Consider the following 16,733-nt stretch of genomic DNA (forward strand, 5'->3'; position numbering starts at 1 on the left):
AACCAGCACTGCTTGTTCCTTTGTGATTATCCCAAGCATGCCATTTTGGGCTAGTGGTTAAGGTATCAGGATAGAAACCAGGAGGCTGTGCCTTAACCTTGAAAGCCAGATGGGTGACCTTGGGCCACTCTCTCTCTTTTAGCCCAACTCACCTCACAGGGTTGTTGTAAGAAAAATAGGAGGAGGAAGGAGTATTAGGTATGTTTGCCGCCTTGAATTATTTATAAAAATAATAAGGATGAGATAAAAATAAATATCTTGCCAAGAAAAGTGTGTTCATGTATACCTTTATGTGAGGATTTATTTAAAAAGTTTTGCTAAGTAGCTACCACTAAACCATAATAGGTAGGTTCATGTATCATTCTAAGTAAAAATGAATTAAGTTGTATGATTACTTACTACTATGTGTGAACCAGGTATATAGCTTCCAACATCCCTCATCATTCAACATGCTGCAATGGGAGGATGAAATTTGGAAACTAATAACATCTGTGAGCAGATGTTTTACCACTTTCTAAAATGTTATTACATCTTAGAAGAATGCAGTAGATAATATCTGTATTCATGCTGTGAAAAACATTATAAAATATTATGATTACTTATTTAAGGGCAATCTTATTCATTGCTGACCCTGTAGCCAAATTCCATTCTTGTTCTTTTGAAGGATGTGTATAAATAGGGTGCTTAGATTTGTTGGTTTGTTTGTTTATCACTTGAACAAAGAAAACATAATATTTTTTCTGCATTTCTTATGTTAGGCAGTGACTAATTAAAAAACAAACTGTTAAAAATTGTCAGAGTAGACGCTTGGAGTTGTGAACTGCCAGAAGCAAGATCTGTATGGACAAAGATAAAGAGAGTGTAAGAGACAAACTGCTATTTGAATGGAAACATATATATCATGAAGTGAATTATTTTAGGCAAATGAAAGAGATGAATATCTTAACACTTTAACTGACAAGCTTATTTGCTTTGCAAATCTTCAACACATTCAAGCATGTGCCATTGCATTCTGAAGGAGCGTTATCAATTCATCAACTCCTGATTAATTTAATTTGGGACACCAAGAATAAAGGAAGCTAAATGGGAAAGCCAAAATGATGTCATAGAATTTTGGCTATCAATGTTTTTTGGCGGTTGGCATCCATCCCTTTACAGTTCTACCATTTATATCAACATACATTTGATGTGAGTCAGTTAAAAAGCAGTAGGAATTTATAGAACCAGTGTACGAAAAAAAGAAGTAATAAAGGGCAGCATGGAGATAGATGAACTCAGTGTGACAGAAATAAAATCCAAATTGCTCTCAATTAAAAATGGTTGTATTGGCATATTGAAAACAGAGAATTAGCAACATTTTTCAGAGAAACTAATTAAGGATAAATAGCTAGAGCAGCTTGTGTGGGATGATCCAGTTACCCTGGGCACCCAGATACAAGAGACTTCATTGAAAGTGTAATTTGATGTTTGGGAAAATCAAACATTTGAGATTTATATTTTCAGTCAGCAAAAACATAATCTTGAGCATTATTTCAGTCCTCTGAAGTCATCAGTCAATCAACAGACAAAAAGAAGGAAAGTGAAAGGAAATGAAAGCACCAAAATAAGGTGCCATAAAAAGGGATTGGTGGAGCATGAACATTATGCCTCTCAGAGTTTTATAAAACAAGGAATCAATCTATTCTTTCCTGCTGCTGGAAAAAAATCTTTCTTATCTCACATGATTTTAGAGTCATGAAAAGATCACGATGGATGGATGGGCTCATGCAGGGAACAGCAATCCAGTAGATATTTTGGTCTTGAACCTTGTAGCTCTGAAGGTTAAGATCAACAATCGGAACTGAGTTCAAAAACTTACTGAGTCCATGGAGAGTTGTTGGTCGTCTTATTGGGAGCTGATGGATATAAATCAATGTAACTTTTGGTAAATAAAGGATCCAACATCAGTATATAATGCAGTCATTGTAGGGTTTAGCCTTTTGTGCTTCCTACATACTTTCTTCCTACTCTCTAAAAACCTCTTTAACCCAGATGGATAGAAATGGCGCACCAGCAAATTTTCACATCTGCTTCTCTGATGTTAAAACAGAAAACAGGAAGGTCATCTTCCACAATATTTCATTATGCATTTCCACCACAGTTTTGCTCCACCAGAGTCAACTTTGAAATCTGTTTATCTCCCAATATTTTAGGGAGCTGAGTCAGCCTTCTATGGTGTGAAATTTCCATTAGACACTCCATGAACTCTGCTTCAGGATAATATTTGCATTGGCCACTAGGCACAGAGGCTACACACAGAGCATAATCTCTAAAAGGTTCCAAAAGATTATCAGTGGAATTTTCTTGTAGCTTTTTCAGGAGCTTTAACTACAGGACTTCATTGCAGCTAATTGTTACCCATGCAGTAATTAGCAAGTGTATAAATATAGAATGGATACTTCGTCTTGTTATTGCTCTGCAGTTTGTGATAACATATTTCATTTTTTCTTTTACAGTATTTTAGGGTCAAACTTTTGCTAGCAAGAATATAATTGGAAGAGAAACAATGTGATTTATTTATTATGTTCATCCCAAAGAAGGCAAATTGCTTTTCCTCTTTTTCAGATACAGAGTAGAGAAAGAATTATAAGAAACTTGAAGATGTATCTAAATGAGTGACTTGTTTATTATGGATTCTGGAGATTTGATTGACAGCATTCCAGTTTTTTTCACCAGTGATTGAAATTGTGATAAAGCAGACTTGGGAGAAGAACATAATGCTTTCAGTCTCTCAATTTCAAGTGTAGCTAATTTCATTGCAGGACAGTATGAATGATTTCTTCCTCTTCCCTAGCATAGATAGGAAAACCATTTGCCCGACCATTTGATCTCTGATCTCAGATTTTCATATTAAACAAATGTAAGACTCCCCCATCCTCTTCTCTTATTCCTTTCCTAATCTTCAGCATACTTCATCAGACTAAGCTGACAAATTATATGTGTGTATAGACACACAACCACACATACAGTATATAAAATTGTAAGGTGTTAGATTAGAAGCCAAGGGACTGCAAACTCTAATCTTCCTAAAGTCACAGAAGCCAGCTGGGTGACTTTCAGACATTCTTGAACTAACTCACCTCACAGGGTTATTGTTGAGAAAATAGGAGGAGGGAACATTATGTACACTGTCTTAATCTGCACAAAATAAGCAGATATAAATCTAATGATGGATGGATGGATGGATGGATGGATAGGAGGGAGGGAGGGAGGGAGGAAGGAAGGAAGGAAGGAAGGAAGGAAGGAAGGAAGGAAGGAAGGAAGGAAGGAAGGAAGCTTTATTAATAATACCTCTTCCGGATAATCTTCTATGAAAATAGCCTTTTCTGTGCCATAATGAATAGCCTAGTATTCAAAATGCACTGGGTGTTGGACTGCATCTTTATACTTCTTTGCACTGATTTCTACCTGAGTTTATCCACTCAAAATTATGCAGAGGAATTATAGTTAGAGGAGTTCCAAATTTAAGATGAAATGATACATGTAGAGGATAATATAATATAACCAAAGTAAACCCATGTTGTTTCACTTGATTTCATTGGTGTTGATCCATGACAAAATCAGGCCTTGCATAAAACACATTTTATCCATGGGTGCCAGTGTTGTAAAAAAACTAACATGTTTTATTCATATGATTGGAATTTCTGCTGCGTGCATCATAGGCTTTTGTCACAAATATCTATCCCATATGTTTGCTAAGGGGGATTAATTGTAAATGTTTACTTGGCTTTGTAGATCTCTCTGCAAATTGTTGATATTCACTAAATTCACATTAAACCTTTCCTTTGCATAAAATAATCTTATTTACCTATAAATACTATCCTTTTAAACAATGATACTTAATCAGTCAAACACTTGTAATGTATTTAGTCTTTGTGGAATTATTATACCTATGTTTGTGTCCATTGCCTTTGTGTGTGCAGAGAAGATTAGTTCAGCCCTGCAGATACTTTATGGAACCACTAGGCCTAACTCACATTACTGTTTGTTCATTAGAATTGAAAAGTTAATCTCTTCACTTTGTATGAATGAACTGTTTTTTTGTGCATCAATAATAGAACGATGGAGACAATTGTTACGCCATTCTCTTCACAGATTGTAATCCCCTTCTTCAGCCTTCTGATCAAAGATATTTATTTTTTGAATGAGGGATGTGCAAACCGCCTTCCAAATGGGCATGTCAACTTTGAAGTAAGCACAGGAAGTATTATTTATTGCAGCAAATGTTTTCTGAGCCATGATGCTTTTGTTTCCTGGTAAAAAAACAAAAGCAGTTGATATATAAAAAGAGATCTTTGCAACTTTATTTCAAGATTTTTTTTCAAAGCACAAATGCATTGCATATGTGCAAGGCCTACACTCTGAGAGTTAGCTACACAACAGGATTTTCTCAGACCCTTTTTCTACCTTTAAAAAATATCCCCTGAAGATCAAGGGAACCTGTTCATGTGATAGAAGAGAATGTACTCAAGGCAGAAACATTGATTTATATTACCTACAAAAATATATTTTGCTCCTTATAGGGCTCTTTAGCTCTCCTTCTCCGCAGCTGTTTCCTGCTCTGGTTATCAGACAGGGCCTGCTTTCTTCCAGTAAAATTTTGCAGGGAAGGAGAATCACAGCAAATTATACCTTCCATCTTATTGCTTAAGAAAATGAGGTATTTGGGAGAGGATTATGAGGTGGAAAACAGTAGTAGCTGCCCTGCAGAGCAGTTGGGATGGAAATTAGCTGCTGTGGCAATTTGTAGAGTGGGAACATCCCCCCCAAAAAACCCCCCAGGGGCAGAGATTTAAGGGACAATCTTGTTTGCAGAAGCCACTTGAGAACAATACATGTAATTGACAGTTTATGCTCCTGCATATGTTATACCTATAGAATATAAGTATTTAATTTTTAAATAATATTTTACAAGTTCAAACTGAACAAAGCATCCCTGGAATAAAGCTTTGCATCAGTATTCACTACCAAAACTACTATAAATTTCAAGGATTGTGTTAAAACAATAAGCCTAATCAGGTTAAAAATGTCAGATGAATTTATTATTCTTTGCTTCATGATTATGTATTAACACCAATGACTATTTAACAATAATTAATTTGTCTAATATGTATGATAAATGATTATTCAAATAGGACTATTTGTGGTGAATTTCAGTTATTGTTACTGTTTATATCTTTTATATTGATGACTGAACTTTCATATATGCGTTTATAACCTCATATTTATTGTGGATTTACTTAGTCTTTACTAAGAATTTAGGCATTACTGTCAAGAGGTAACAGTAAAGAAATTAAAGAAGGATTCTATTTGGAATTAATGATGTATTGTTATAACTATGTCAGTCCTTAGCTATATTGATGTATTGTAGAAGAACTTAATCTTAATTAGTGAGATGCCTAATTTTAGAAGGCTGCCAAAATAGTCTCATAGCAAATTTATGTAAAGAACAAAACCTGTTGAATTCCAGATCAGAGAATTTTATTAAAACTGCAAATTAATGTATTTTATCCCATATTACAGAAATATAGAAAAGCTTCTGGGAGGATCACATACTCCCATTTTTTTCAGACGTTATCAGATTAAGATTGGAGTATTCTGAAGCTGCAGTCATAATTTTACTAGATTATTATTTTCTTTGATCTAAACATCTCTTTTTAAAATTGATACAGAAATTCTTGGAACTGGCTAAACAAGTGGGAGAATTCATAACATGGAAACAAGTTGAATGTCCATTTGAACGTGATGATAACATAATCCACTATTTACATACCGCCCCTATCTTTACTGAAGATGGTAAGAACACCCTGATTTCATGAATTTGCTATTTGCTACTGACATTATTCTGTATGATTGACTAAAAATATGTTTTTGGGAATGTGCTCTTATAGAAATCAACATTGTCTATAATTGGTAGGGATTAGGGTGATTATGGAGGACATATTTTTATAGTCAATCCACAAAGCAATAGACCTGATGGCCTTACTGTGCTAATGTTGCACAATATGCAAACAAATCTATTCTTTTGCAAATCATGTTTGTGATGGCTTCAACCACAGAAATTAGAGGCCAACCCCCAGCAAAGGAAGATTTACCTTTTGTGCTACGCTTGAAAAAAAACCCTAAAGTTATTTTGGATGCAGTTAATCATGCCCATTTGTTATGGAGCTTTTGTCTGATTTTCCTTCCTATCCACTTGATAGATCATGTTACTCTGTGTCCTTTCATAATAAACTAATTCAGTCATATTCAATTATCCTCATGTCAGAGATGAGGCTGGATGAATTAACTCTGCCTACAGACTTTTATAGACTTTTGGTGTGTTTCTGACCTTTGCACTTTTAAACAAAAGTCCTTAAAACTCATTCACAAAAATTGTGTGAAACATTTGGGACATTATTGGTTATAGATAAGTTCAGAATACAGCAAGGAAAAAAAATCATTTTCAAGACCCATAAGAACCCATCAGAAGTGGAACTTTTGGACAGGCATGGAAACACAGGTATTTGGGGGATCCAAAATGTGAAAGGCTATGAAACAATAAATGTACTAGTTCTATTTTAATGTAAGGGAAGATGCTAATGTAGTTGTTTCTGCATAGTAAGTAAGCCATTATTGGATTTGATGATTACAGTGGGTAGAATATGGAAAGAAGCAAATTATGATGCAACCTTAGAGAGAGATCTCAATGCATTTATAACCACTGTTAAGATTGGAAGCCACTTCTTTAAAACCTTTTCCTTTTTTTACTTCTCTCTTTTTATTTCTTCTTCACCTGCTTGTTTTTCTTTATTTTTATTTTAACTTAAAATTTGTACTGTTTTAGTTCTGTTGAAAACCTCATTAATAAAAATTATATATGTATGTACATATATAACTCAGGGGTCTTCAAACTTGGCCCTTTTATGACTTGTGGACTTCGACTCCCAGAATTCCTCAGCCAGCGTTCTGGGAGTTGAAGTCCATAAGTCATAAAAGGGCCAAGTTTGAAGACCCCTGCCTTAACTGGTGTAATGGTATGTAGAAAAGACCTGGAGAGACAGGACCAAAGAGATATTGCTTTGGGAACAGTCATATAAAAGACTGCACAGACCTCAGCTGCATAGTAGGGGATGCTCAGCAGGGACTATCCCTGGGTTTTCAGACTATACAGGTGACTCTGGGAAAATTTTACTTTCAAACTTGCACAATTGATGTCAGCCCTACCAGGTGGACCAGAAAGGAAGTAGGACCCAGATAAACTAATTCTGTTTTATTGTAAAGCTACGTTAACAATATCTTTAGAACAGAATACATTAAGAGAATTCAGAAGAATTTGTGAACAAGAAAGTTGGCTTGGCTGCACAGATTGTTTCCTTACTTTTAATGCGTATCATGTTTTGTTTTGTGAGACTGTTAACCTTTTAACTGCTACTAGTAATTCAGTAATGGATTTGTATTCTTTCTCGTCCCAATCTCATTTTCTTAGGTTTGTATTTGGCTTCCTATGAAAGTGAAAGTCCAGAAAACCAAACAGAAAAAGAGAGATGGAAAAACCTACGGTATTTACACTTTTAATCTGAGCTAAAATTTCTTATTGGTGTAGAAAAGATGGATAACATACTGAAAAAGTTATCTTCTCTCTTACCCATAAATAACTACGTACTTGGCTAGAAATAAAAGGCTACGATAGGAATTAAAAGATCTTTGCGCACAAGCAAATATAATGATTGCATGATTTATTGCAATCTTTGTTCATTGTTATTTTTATTGCTGTCTTTCTTCATAACACATGCCTAAACATATCTACTAAGTATGGTAAGAGTCATTTTGGACGCATAAATGAGGCCCATGGATGAGGCAGGGTGGAAATTTTCATTTTTCTGAAGAAAGACAGGTTTTCTTTGAATATTTCTTTGCTTATCGTTTTTATACCCTAGACTTTTCATGTATTTTCCACTTCAAAACATTAGGTGTCTGAGCTACTAGTTTTCTTTGATCATAAGAACAATAATTGGAGGTCCAGTTAGAACAGGGGTGTCAAACTGCCGGCCCACAGGCTGGATGCATCACGCAGAAGCCATGCCCACCCCAGCTCCGGCAAGGGAAAAAAAGTCACGATACGCTGCGACACGTCACGTGATGCAGCAAATTTAACATCCCTGAGTTAGAACTACTACGATACAAAAAAAAAAAAAAGTTTAAAGCCTATGTAGCTGGAGCAACAAATAGACTACTGGACAAAGCTGTTTCCTCAGTGAACCTTCTATTAAGAAGAGACATTTCCCATTACAAGCCAGAAGATAAAAAAAAAAAACCTATTATAGTTGGCCCATGAAATTAATGATGGAAATTTGAGGGTCAGAATGGTGAATTAATTAAGGTATTGAAATAAGGGGCTCTTGCTGCTCTCTGAACTTGGTTGTTTTCTTGCAGACATTTCATTACCCAAACAGGTAGCCTCAGTAGTAAGGATGATAATAAGGAATGGGGTTTGCCCTGAATTTATATTCTAGTGGCAACATCAAACCTCACTTCTTACTAGCACTGCTGATGTTCCCTATTTGGATAATAAAATGTCTGCAAGAAAACAACCAGACTCAGAGAGCACCAAGGACTCTTCATTTCAATCCTGAGCTACAAATATTCTCCTTTATTGGTGTTGAAATAGGACCAGGAAAATTCCAGGACACCCCTAACCATGGAAGCTCAGTAGATGACATACTGTAAGGGCAACCCATATCACAAGGATTTTGGGGTGGGGAAAAATGGGGGAAGCAGTGCTATGTATGCCTCTTTGAGATTCTAGAGGGAAAGTATATTATAATATACAATCTGACAAGCAAGACGAGCAAGTATGAATGAAATAAAATTATTTAGTATGAGCAAAATATCTATCGAAGGTACTTGAGAGATAAGATCAGAAGGTTATTTTACTTATTTATTGCTTTTGTAAAGCCATCTAAATTCCAAATTATTCCGGGTGTCATATTATATTAAAAACAGTTAAAATGATAAAGAAGAACAATAGGCATCCAGCAGCAGCAATAAAATCATAATCCACATATTCTCAGAAGGGGCCCATCATATTCCCTAGCTCAGGGCTTGAGGAAAAGGGGGAGGGGATTAACGGAAAAAGCAGCATTTGAATTTTCAAAGCCCTAGATCACTACTGCTGCAGAGTTTTATTTATTTTCTTCTTAGAGACATTTATTTAATGGAGCAAGAGAATGGCGCATGCTGCAAAGCAGTGTCACATTCCTGGACCCTCATGAACCCAATAGATATCCCAGGAAAAGTCTTTGCCAACTGTTTAGTAAAAAAAAATATCTCTTGAACTTGCCTTGTTATCTTCAAGCTATATTTAATTATTTACTTGTTTATTTATTTAAGAAAATTTATATGGCTGCCCAACTCACTCTCAATGCCTCCAGGAAGCTTACAAAGATGACCCATTTGATAGCATGTTAAGATAACATGATAGAGAAAATAGTATAATAGAAAGTGAGTTTTTTAATACATAATTATTCTCAACTAATTGTGTTTGGTTTCATGACTTTGCAATGTAGTTACCCATTGTGATGAGAATGTACACTGATTGCTGTGATTCCTGCCTTAAATTGCTGTTTTCCTTTATAAATCTGGCATTGCCAGCACTTAGAAGAGTGAGGCCAAATTAATTCTAAATAACTTTATGCTGTATTTGTTTCCCCCCCTTTTTTTACTACTTTCATGTTTTTGTTTTGTAGGTCAACTATCTTAGGAAAGACTTGAAGACAAGAATCTATAAATATACCAGGACAAACTAACTCAGCAAAACTACTTTGCACTATGGATTCCAAAGATGCCTATTTGGGATTTAGAATATTTTATTCTTTATTTTTGTGTCCATTGGGGGGCTCTCTAATGTGATTAACTGGATTCATCAGAAAGACTCAAGTGAGTAGTCTTTTTACTGCACACATGTTGCTACAGCCAATATGGAACCCTATAGTGAAAAGCCAGTAGATGGTTTGATCTTGACTTTATCAGAACCAAGTCCTTATTGCTATTTAAACTTGACTTATTAAATGAACAAGAAAAAGCAAGAAAAGTCACAGTGCTGCAATCCAAAACAGTCTCCATGGAAGAGTACAGGGTTTGTAATCTCAGAAGCAGGGTGTATCTGATAGTAATTCAAAGAGAACTGCGAAAAGTAGATGTTGCCAATTACATTATGCTACTACATAGAGAAGGATTATTTTTCCTCCACAATCCTCAACCTCAGTGAAGACTATTCTAACATCAGGAAATAAAAGACTAATAGAAAACCATATTAAAATGAATAACCTACATATACTACTTTTTTAGTACTGAAAGATTTGAGCTGGGAATATTTGCTATGTCTCCTTCAGTTTGAAGTCAGAATCATCTTTGATCTTCATGGTGATCTCCTAAGCTCTTCATATGACTTCTAGTGTGACCCTTATGATGTAAAGCATGTAGCATATTCTCCAGTTCTGTTGACTGTTGAGAGACAGTCTTTAAGGAATCTTGCATCATTAACAGAAAGAAAATCTGTTAAGGACCGCAACAGTTACTTTCACCTACTTATTTTCTCTTTATCAGAGAAAAGAAATATTTTAGAAAATATAGTCATGTGATAGTAGGGCTCTTATTTCTAGTGTGTCTTACAGTCTATGAATTGTTGCACTGAAATTATCAATACTAGGTTCCTGAGATGGATCCCTTGTTTCATGGTTCCCTCTGTGTAGGTGATGGTTACTGCCTCCCAGCTATGGCATTCTTTTCTCAAATCCATCAAGATGCATTAGAGGTACAGATTTGAGAGGTACAGTGAAAGTTGAGTAATGGGGAACAATCAAACATTAATATGTCTGCCATAATGCTTAGTGGGAGGGCAAGCAATGGTTGCAAATTATACTCAAATAGTCTTTTTAAATTAATTATAAGTAATGGAGTGAAACAAATCCCTAGCTTACTGCTGACTGTATAGAATTGCAGTAAAGCGCAAACCTTCATTTTAATAACTGGGACGTTTTCATAATAAAATGGTACCAGAAAGACTCCTAATTCAGATTCTGATATTTGCAAGTAATATCCAGCACAGTGTGGGCTTGGTTTGAGAATTACAGGTATCGGATGCCACATATATAGATTAGACTCATACCAATGTACATATTTTATGCATCAGTTAAATGCATTCCGTCATTCACCCAATTCCAACATCGATCACTTGCACAGTGACCAAGAAGTGGAATTTAGAGAGTTAACTCTTGCCTTCTATCGTATACAAGAGTTTAGCATTCTGGTCAAAGTCTCAACCAGCATTACATGAACAATAAAGCAGTCATTAGACGCTGGATAGGTTTGAATCTTAATTTAGATAGGCTTTTGCTTCTGAATATGTCTACAGTGAAATTCTATGACATTCCTTCTGGATTTTCTCACAAGGAGCCTTTTTGTTTCTTTGAGTAAAGCAATCTTAGCTTCTGGGATATAACTGTTATTTATCTGTACAAGCCTTCTTGACAACCTATTTCTTTCCTCACATCTGTTCCACTGTGTGCTGGCACAAAAATGCTTCATGTCAGTCAAAGAATGATTTTTATAAAAAATATATATGTTGCTCTGACTACCTATCTAGATGAGAGTTAGGTATTTGTGGCCTGTGACATATTAAGAAAGAATTTTGTGTGTGTGTATATGTGTGTGTGTATGTGTATATATATATATATATATATATACACACACACACACATATACATACATACATACATACATACATACATACATACACACACACACACAACAGTTTCTGCACTGACTATGTCACAATGTAGTAGCTATTTCAGGTAGCTATTGCAAGAGAGCTACAGTATTTGAATTATCTAGATGTATTCAGACTGCTTCAGTAACAATCTCAGCATCTGAATAAAAGCAGTAACAATCTCAGCATCTGAATAAGAGGCAAGATAAATTTCTTTACACTCTTATTTGATAGCTCCTTTCTATAGTAAATTTTGAAAAATGAAGGAATACTGCAAAAATATAGGGAGGTAGATGTTTCAGATTTTAAACAGGAAAAAAAGAAAATCCAAGAAGCTGTAAGAATGGTCAGTCTGATGAAACTAGAAAAGATAGGAAGACAGGTTAGAAATGTCTAAAAATACTGCATGTAGAAAGAAACATAGAATGTCAAAAATAAATATAGAATTATTTCTTTTGGATTGGGTTACTAGCTGAACAGATATTGAAAACAGTGCAAGAAATAATGTATCTTGGTGTCCACAAAGATCTGATAACATTTTGTAGCAAAACGTCTTAATTGTGTGTTTGCTGGCTGTGACATTCATAAATGAATTCACAATGCAAAATATTTCAGTTCTTATCAATAATTCTTCATTAAATCAAAGAGTGAGATGCCATACTAGGAGAGGAATAAACTTTAACCATTGATCCATTACTTAGATGCAGAGAAATCTTATTTTAAGATAATCCAGAATATGAATAACTGTTACCTGATACAGTAGCAGTAACACATTCAAAATGCCATTGATATAATGGAAGGCTGAGTAATACAGTATAAATTGCAGCACAACACAGTGCAAATATCTACCTTCAGGCATGCTCAGAACACTAACGCATGGTAGACAGCACCTGATTTAGCAGTGATACATGAGGTTTCTAGATGATAACAAAATGAAGAGTCACCAGTGTGAAAAAGCTGCAAAAGAGTGCCATGAATATTAATAGAATCATAATGTTTAGTGACAAGAATAAATACTTTTTCCTTATTTCAGACTAATCAGATTTGTCTAGTACTATTTCTGAATACTTTAAGAAAGATGAGACAAATTGGAAAAAGTTAAAGACAGGGCAAAAGTGATTTAAAATAACATGATTAATATAAAGGTAAATTAAAGGAATATTTAGCTTGGAAAAGACTGAGATGGGTACTTTCCAAATACCAGCCGGTCTAATGTAGAAAACAAGCCAATGCTGCTTCAGTTCTGCTCCTGAAGACAGGATTAATCTAATGGGCTTAAGTTAGGGAAGATGAATGTTGATTGAATGGTAGGAAGAAGATGAAAGCGCTATTTTATAATGGTTTAATGATAATTCACTGTTCTGCATGAGAAAATTTGCAAAGCAAATTGTAACTTAGAAGTGCAAAATGGCTAATTAAGCCCCAAAACAGTGATAATACAAATCTTAAAAACATAATAAACATAACAAAAAAGCTGGAGGGGGAGGCAATTTTCTGGCTGTCTTTGAACTAAGACCAGAAGCCCATCTGGAAGATATTCTCATGTAGGATTTCCTGCATCTACAAAGGCTTGAATTACTAAATATCCCACAGTTGATACTAATGGGATTATCCCATTAATAATAACCTGCTAAAAGATGACTTTCACTTAATAGACCAAGAGTTATTTAAAATACTGATATATTTTCTTTTGCTGAAGAGAGCACAGCTTTTTCTCCTTAAATGCTACTAAATAAATCCAAGGATTATATGACTTCTCCTTTGTTTGAAAGTAACTCTTAACTGTAGCCAGATTTTAACAATTAATATATTTGACTTTTCTGAGATCATGGTGATCAAATGTATTTCTGCTTATTAAAATAAGAGTGATAATGTATGTATTTTAAAATGAGGTTTCTCATAGCAGCTAGTATCAGTTGCAAATATTTAATTTCATTGTTTTTACTTACAAACACTGCTTTGGCTGTGTGTAAGAAACAAAGCAAATCTGTATTTCAGATCTATAATATGAATACATTATGCACATCCTTTCAGAAACATAAACACAATTTATTGAATGAATAGTTACATACTAAGTTTCACAGGAGGAAAATATTCCAAATAATTCACCTAGATTTCATCAGAAACTATTATAAATGGATTCAGCTCTGCATACTGAAAATTGCTAAGCTTATGAAAGAATCCTCAGTCTGGTCTGACCTTATACAATGAGCAAGGCATTTTATACTGAATTATGGACATACTGAATGCATTTCTTTAAAAAAACGCAGCCTGCCTAAGATTGCAAATGTAATTTGTTATTCATTTGATAGAAAAAGACAGCATTTCTTTCAGCTGTAGTTCTGGAATCATTCCCATCACTACAAAAAGTAGAATCTTGAGATGAATGTAATTAGTTCAACTCCACTTAAAATGTTTCAGAATGAGACGATCAAAAACCTAAGCAACAGTCAAATACATTAGGATCAGTGTTGCTGTCACTAAAAGTATAGTGAGAATCAATTATGGCAATGAGTAATTTTCATGAGCTGCCACTAGAATGGGAACAGTCTGCTTCTCAGAAGGTGAGGAATGAACTGCACAATCAAAACAAGGCTTTCATCGATCTATTATTATAGTAGCTAATTTTAATAACTAGCAGCAGTCACTAATCATACATGTAAAATACCTGATATTTTTAGATTTAAAACTTGATGTGATGTCAGTTTTCATTTAATAACCACTGAAGCCCACTTACGATAACCATATATAATGTGGTATGTGTAAATACACAAAAATAATTGGTGCTATGGAAATGCCTGGCACTCTTGTTATCTCCTACCCTGCTTAAAAAGTTAGCTACTTGTCCTATTCAATTCTTCTTGAATGAAAATCCTACGAAGGAAGAGGGATGAATGGTGTGCAGATAGTTCTCGATTTATAACCATTTGTTCAGTGACTGTTAGAAGTTACAGGGAACTGAATAAAGTGATTTATGGCCAGTTTTCACATCTATGACCAGGGCTTTTTTTCTCATAGAGCGCCCAGAACGGAGTTCCGGCACCTTTTTTGGCTGGAACCTTGTAGGGTAGGCAAGGCAGGTTGTATGACGTGTGTGAGTTCCGGCACCTTTTTTTTTTTTTTTTAAGAAAAAAAAGCAATGCCTATGACCATTGCAGTATTCTCATGGTCACATGATCAAAATCCAGGCACGTGACAACTCTATTTCTGACAATTCCAGGGTTTGTGACCTTGTAACCTTCCCAGCTGGCTTTCGGCAAGCAAAGTCAATGGGGGAAAGCCAGATTCACTTAACAACTGCATGATTCACTGAGCAACAGCAGTGATTTTCCTAACAACTGGCAAAAAGGTTGTAAAACGGGGTGCAACTTGCTTAACAACCATCTTGCTTAGTAGTGGAAATTTTGGGCTCGATTGTGGTCATAAATCAAGGACTATCTGCCTCCCCACTTTGCCAGGCTCATAGCTTTCCATAGGTCATACATGATGATTTGCAAAGCAGAGCTCCCCAATCCCTGCAGGATTCCCACCAAGTGTTTAGAATCCCGTGTGTCATACATGAAGGAAAAACTGCCTTATCTGAAATGGTAGAGCTTACTTTGAGTCAGCCTACATTCCTGAGGACATTATGGGGCTTGTAATATGAACTCAATAGCTGAAAGCAACATGCAAAATATTATATACAACAGTATGAGATCAGTTTGATACCGATAATACTAGTAGTAGACCAAAGCAGGAGAAAAATAATTATTTTATACTAAACTTCAGTACCAATGGTTAAACATTTCAAGTGATAAGATTATTTGGGCAAGAATCTTAAAAGTTGCTTAACAATGCTTTTCTTTTTTCTATTGTTAAAACAGTTAAAGTAAACTGTTAGCAATGTTTCCAAAGCAGATACATGCACGTTACAAGAAACTGCTATTGAAACATAAACCCAAAGGTCTCATGAACAGATGTGAGCATCATTATCTATTAATCAATGGAACTATAGATCTCTCTCTATATAGCCATCAAATGGAAATTGTGTCATAAAGACCTTGAAAAAACAAGACATTACGCCAAGAGGTATTATCCCGTTTTCAAAGTACAACCTGTTTCCAAACTCTATAAGTCCAAATAATGTGTAGCATTCCCCCATTCCAGCCAAGCCCTGTCATTTGTAAAAGCAGCTCCTCTTATTGTGACTTAGATTTCAAGTCAAACTGGAGTGTACGTGTCACTGAAAGCATATAATTGCTGTTGCTGATCTCAATTCTTATTCTTATTTAGTCACTCTGGCAATCAAATGTTAAGGTTACTTGAAAATAAAGCATTATGGCTTTGTGATGTTACCTATCTTTATAAAATGGTAACGGCGATGTGCTTGCCACACCTTTCATTAATATTTCAAAACAATGTGGTCATAAGTAAATGATAGCTGTTAGTAATGAAAAACCCCATTATTTCATGTTACATGTTATCAAACCCTTCAGTCAGTCATAAAAGCTAATTTACCTATGTACAGAATTTATACAACAAATTTAATTTATACTGTGTTTTAACAGTGTGCCTGAACTGTTTATGGTTTCTAAATTTTGTAAAGTGAGTGTAAAATTAAAAATATTGATATGGGGTTAGCCCAGATTTGGAATGTTTTTAAGATGAATATATCCATTGTGTGAAGGGTTTTAGATATATTGTATACTTATGGTGACCATACTTTTTTGGGAAAAAAATAAAGGACAAACTTCAAAAAGGAACAAGTCTGAAAGAGGTTCATATTTTTTTTAAAAAAAATGTTTATGTTTTTAACTTTATTTTACAAAGGAAAATTCAAGAACAAAACCAAGAAAAACTTTTTTAAAACGTTATTTTAATAAAATTATCTAAAACCAAACAGTATATGTAAATTTATTTTAAAAATACAATTCAATTGTATTTTAGAATTTTTGTATTGTATTTT

The 16,733-nt window shown here is 34.7% G+C and overlaps 1 protein-coding gene across 1 annotated transcript in view; it reads left to right on the forward strand.

Annotated features, from left to right (window-relative positions):
• Positions 1-16,533, forward strand: part of RASGEF1C (RasGEF domain family member 1C) — a 57,743-nt gene extending 41,210 nt beyond the window's left edge. The window contains exons 9-12 of the mRNA XM_039349212.1: positions 4,135-4,230; positions 5,712-5,835; positions 7,508-7,580; positions 9,768-16,533. Of these exons, the coding sequence (XP_039205146.1) occupies positions 4,135-4,230; positions 5,712-5,835; positions 7,508-7,580; positions 9,768-9,792 (318 nt within the window). The 3' untranslated portion in view covers positions 9,793-16,533. The remainder of the gene's footprint in view (positions 1-4,134; positions 4,231-5,711; positions 5,836-7,507; positions 7,581-9,767) is intronic.
• The last annotated feature ends 200 nt before the right edge of the window (positions 16,534-16,733 follow it).

The sequence above is a fragment of the Crotalus tigris genome, unplaced genomic scaffold (assembly GCF_016545835.1).
Source record: "Crotalus tigris isolate CLP2741 ecotype Arizona unplaced genomic scaffold, ASM1654583v1 scf7180000018239.1010054, whole genome shotgun sequence".
Classification (NCBI taxonomy): Eukaryota; Metazoa; Chordata; class Lepidosauria; order Squamata; family Viperidae; genus Crotalus; species Crotalus tigris.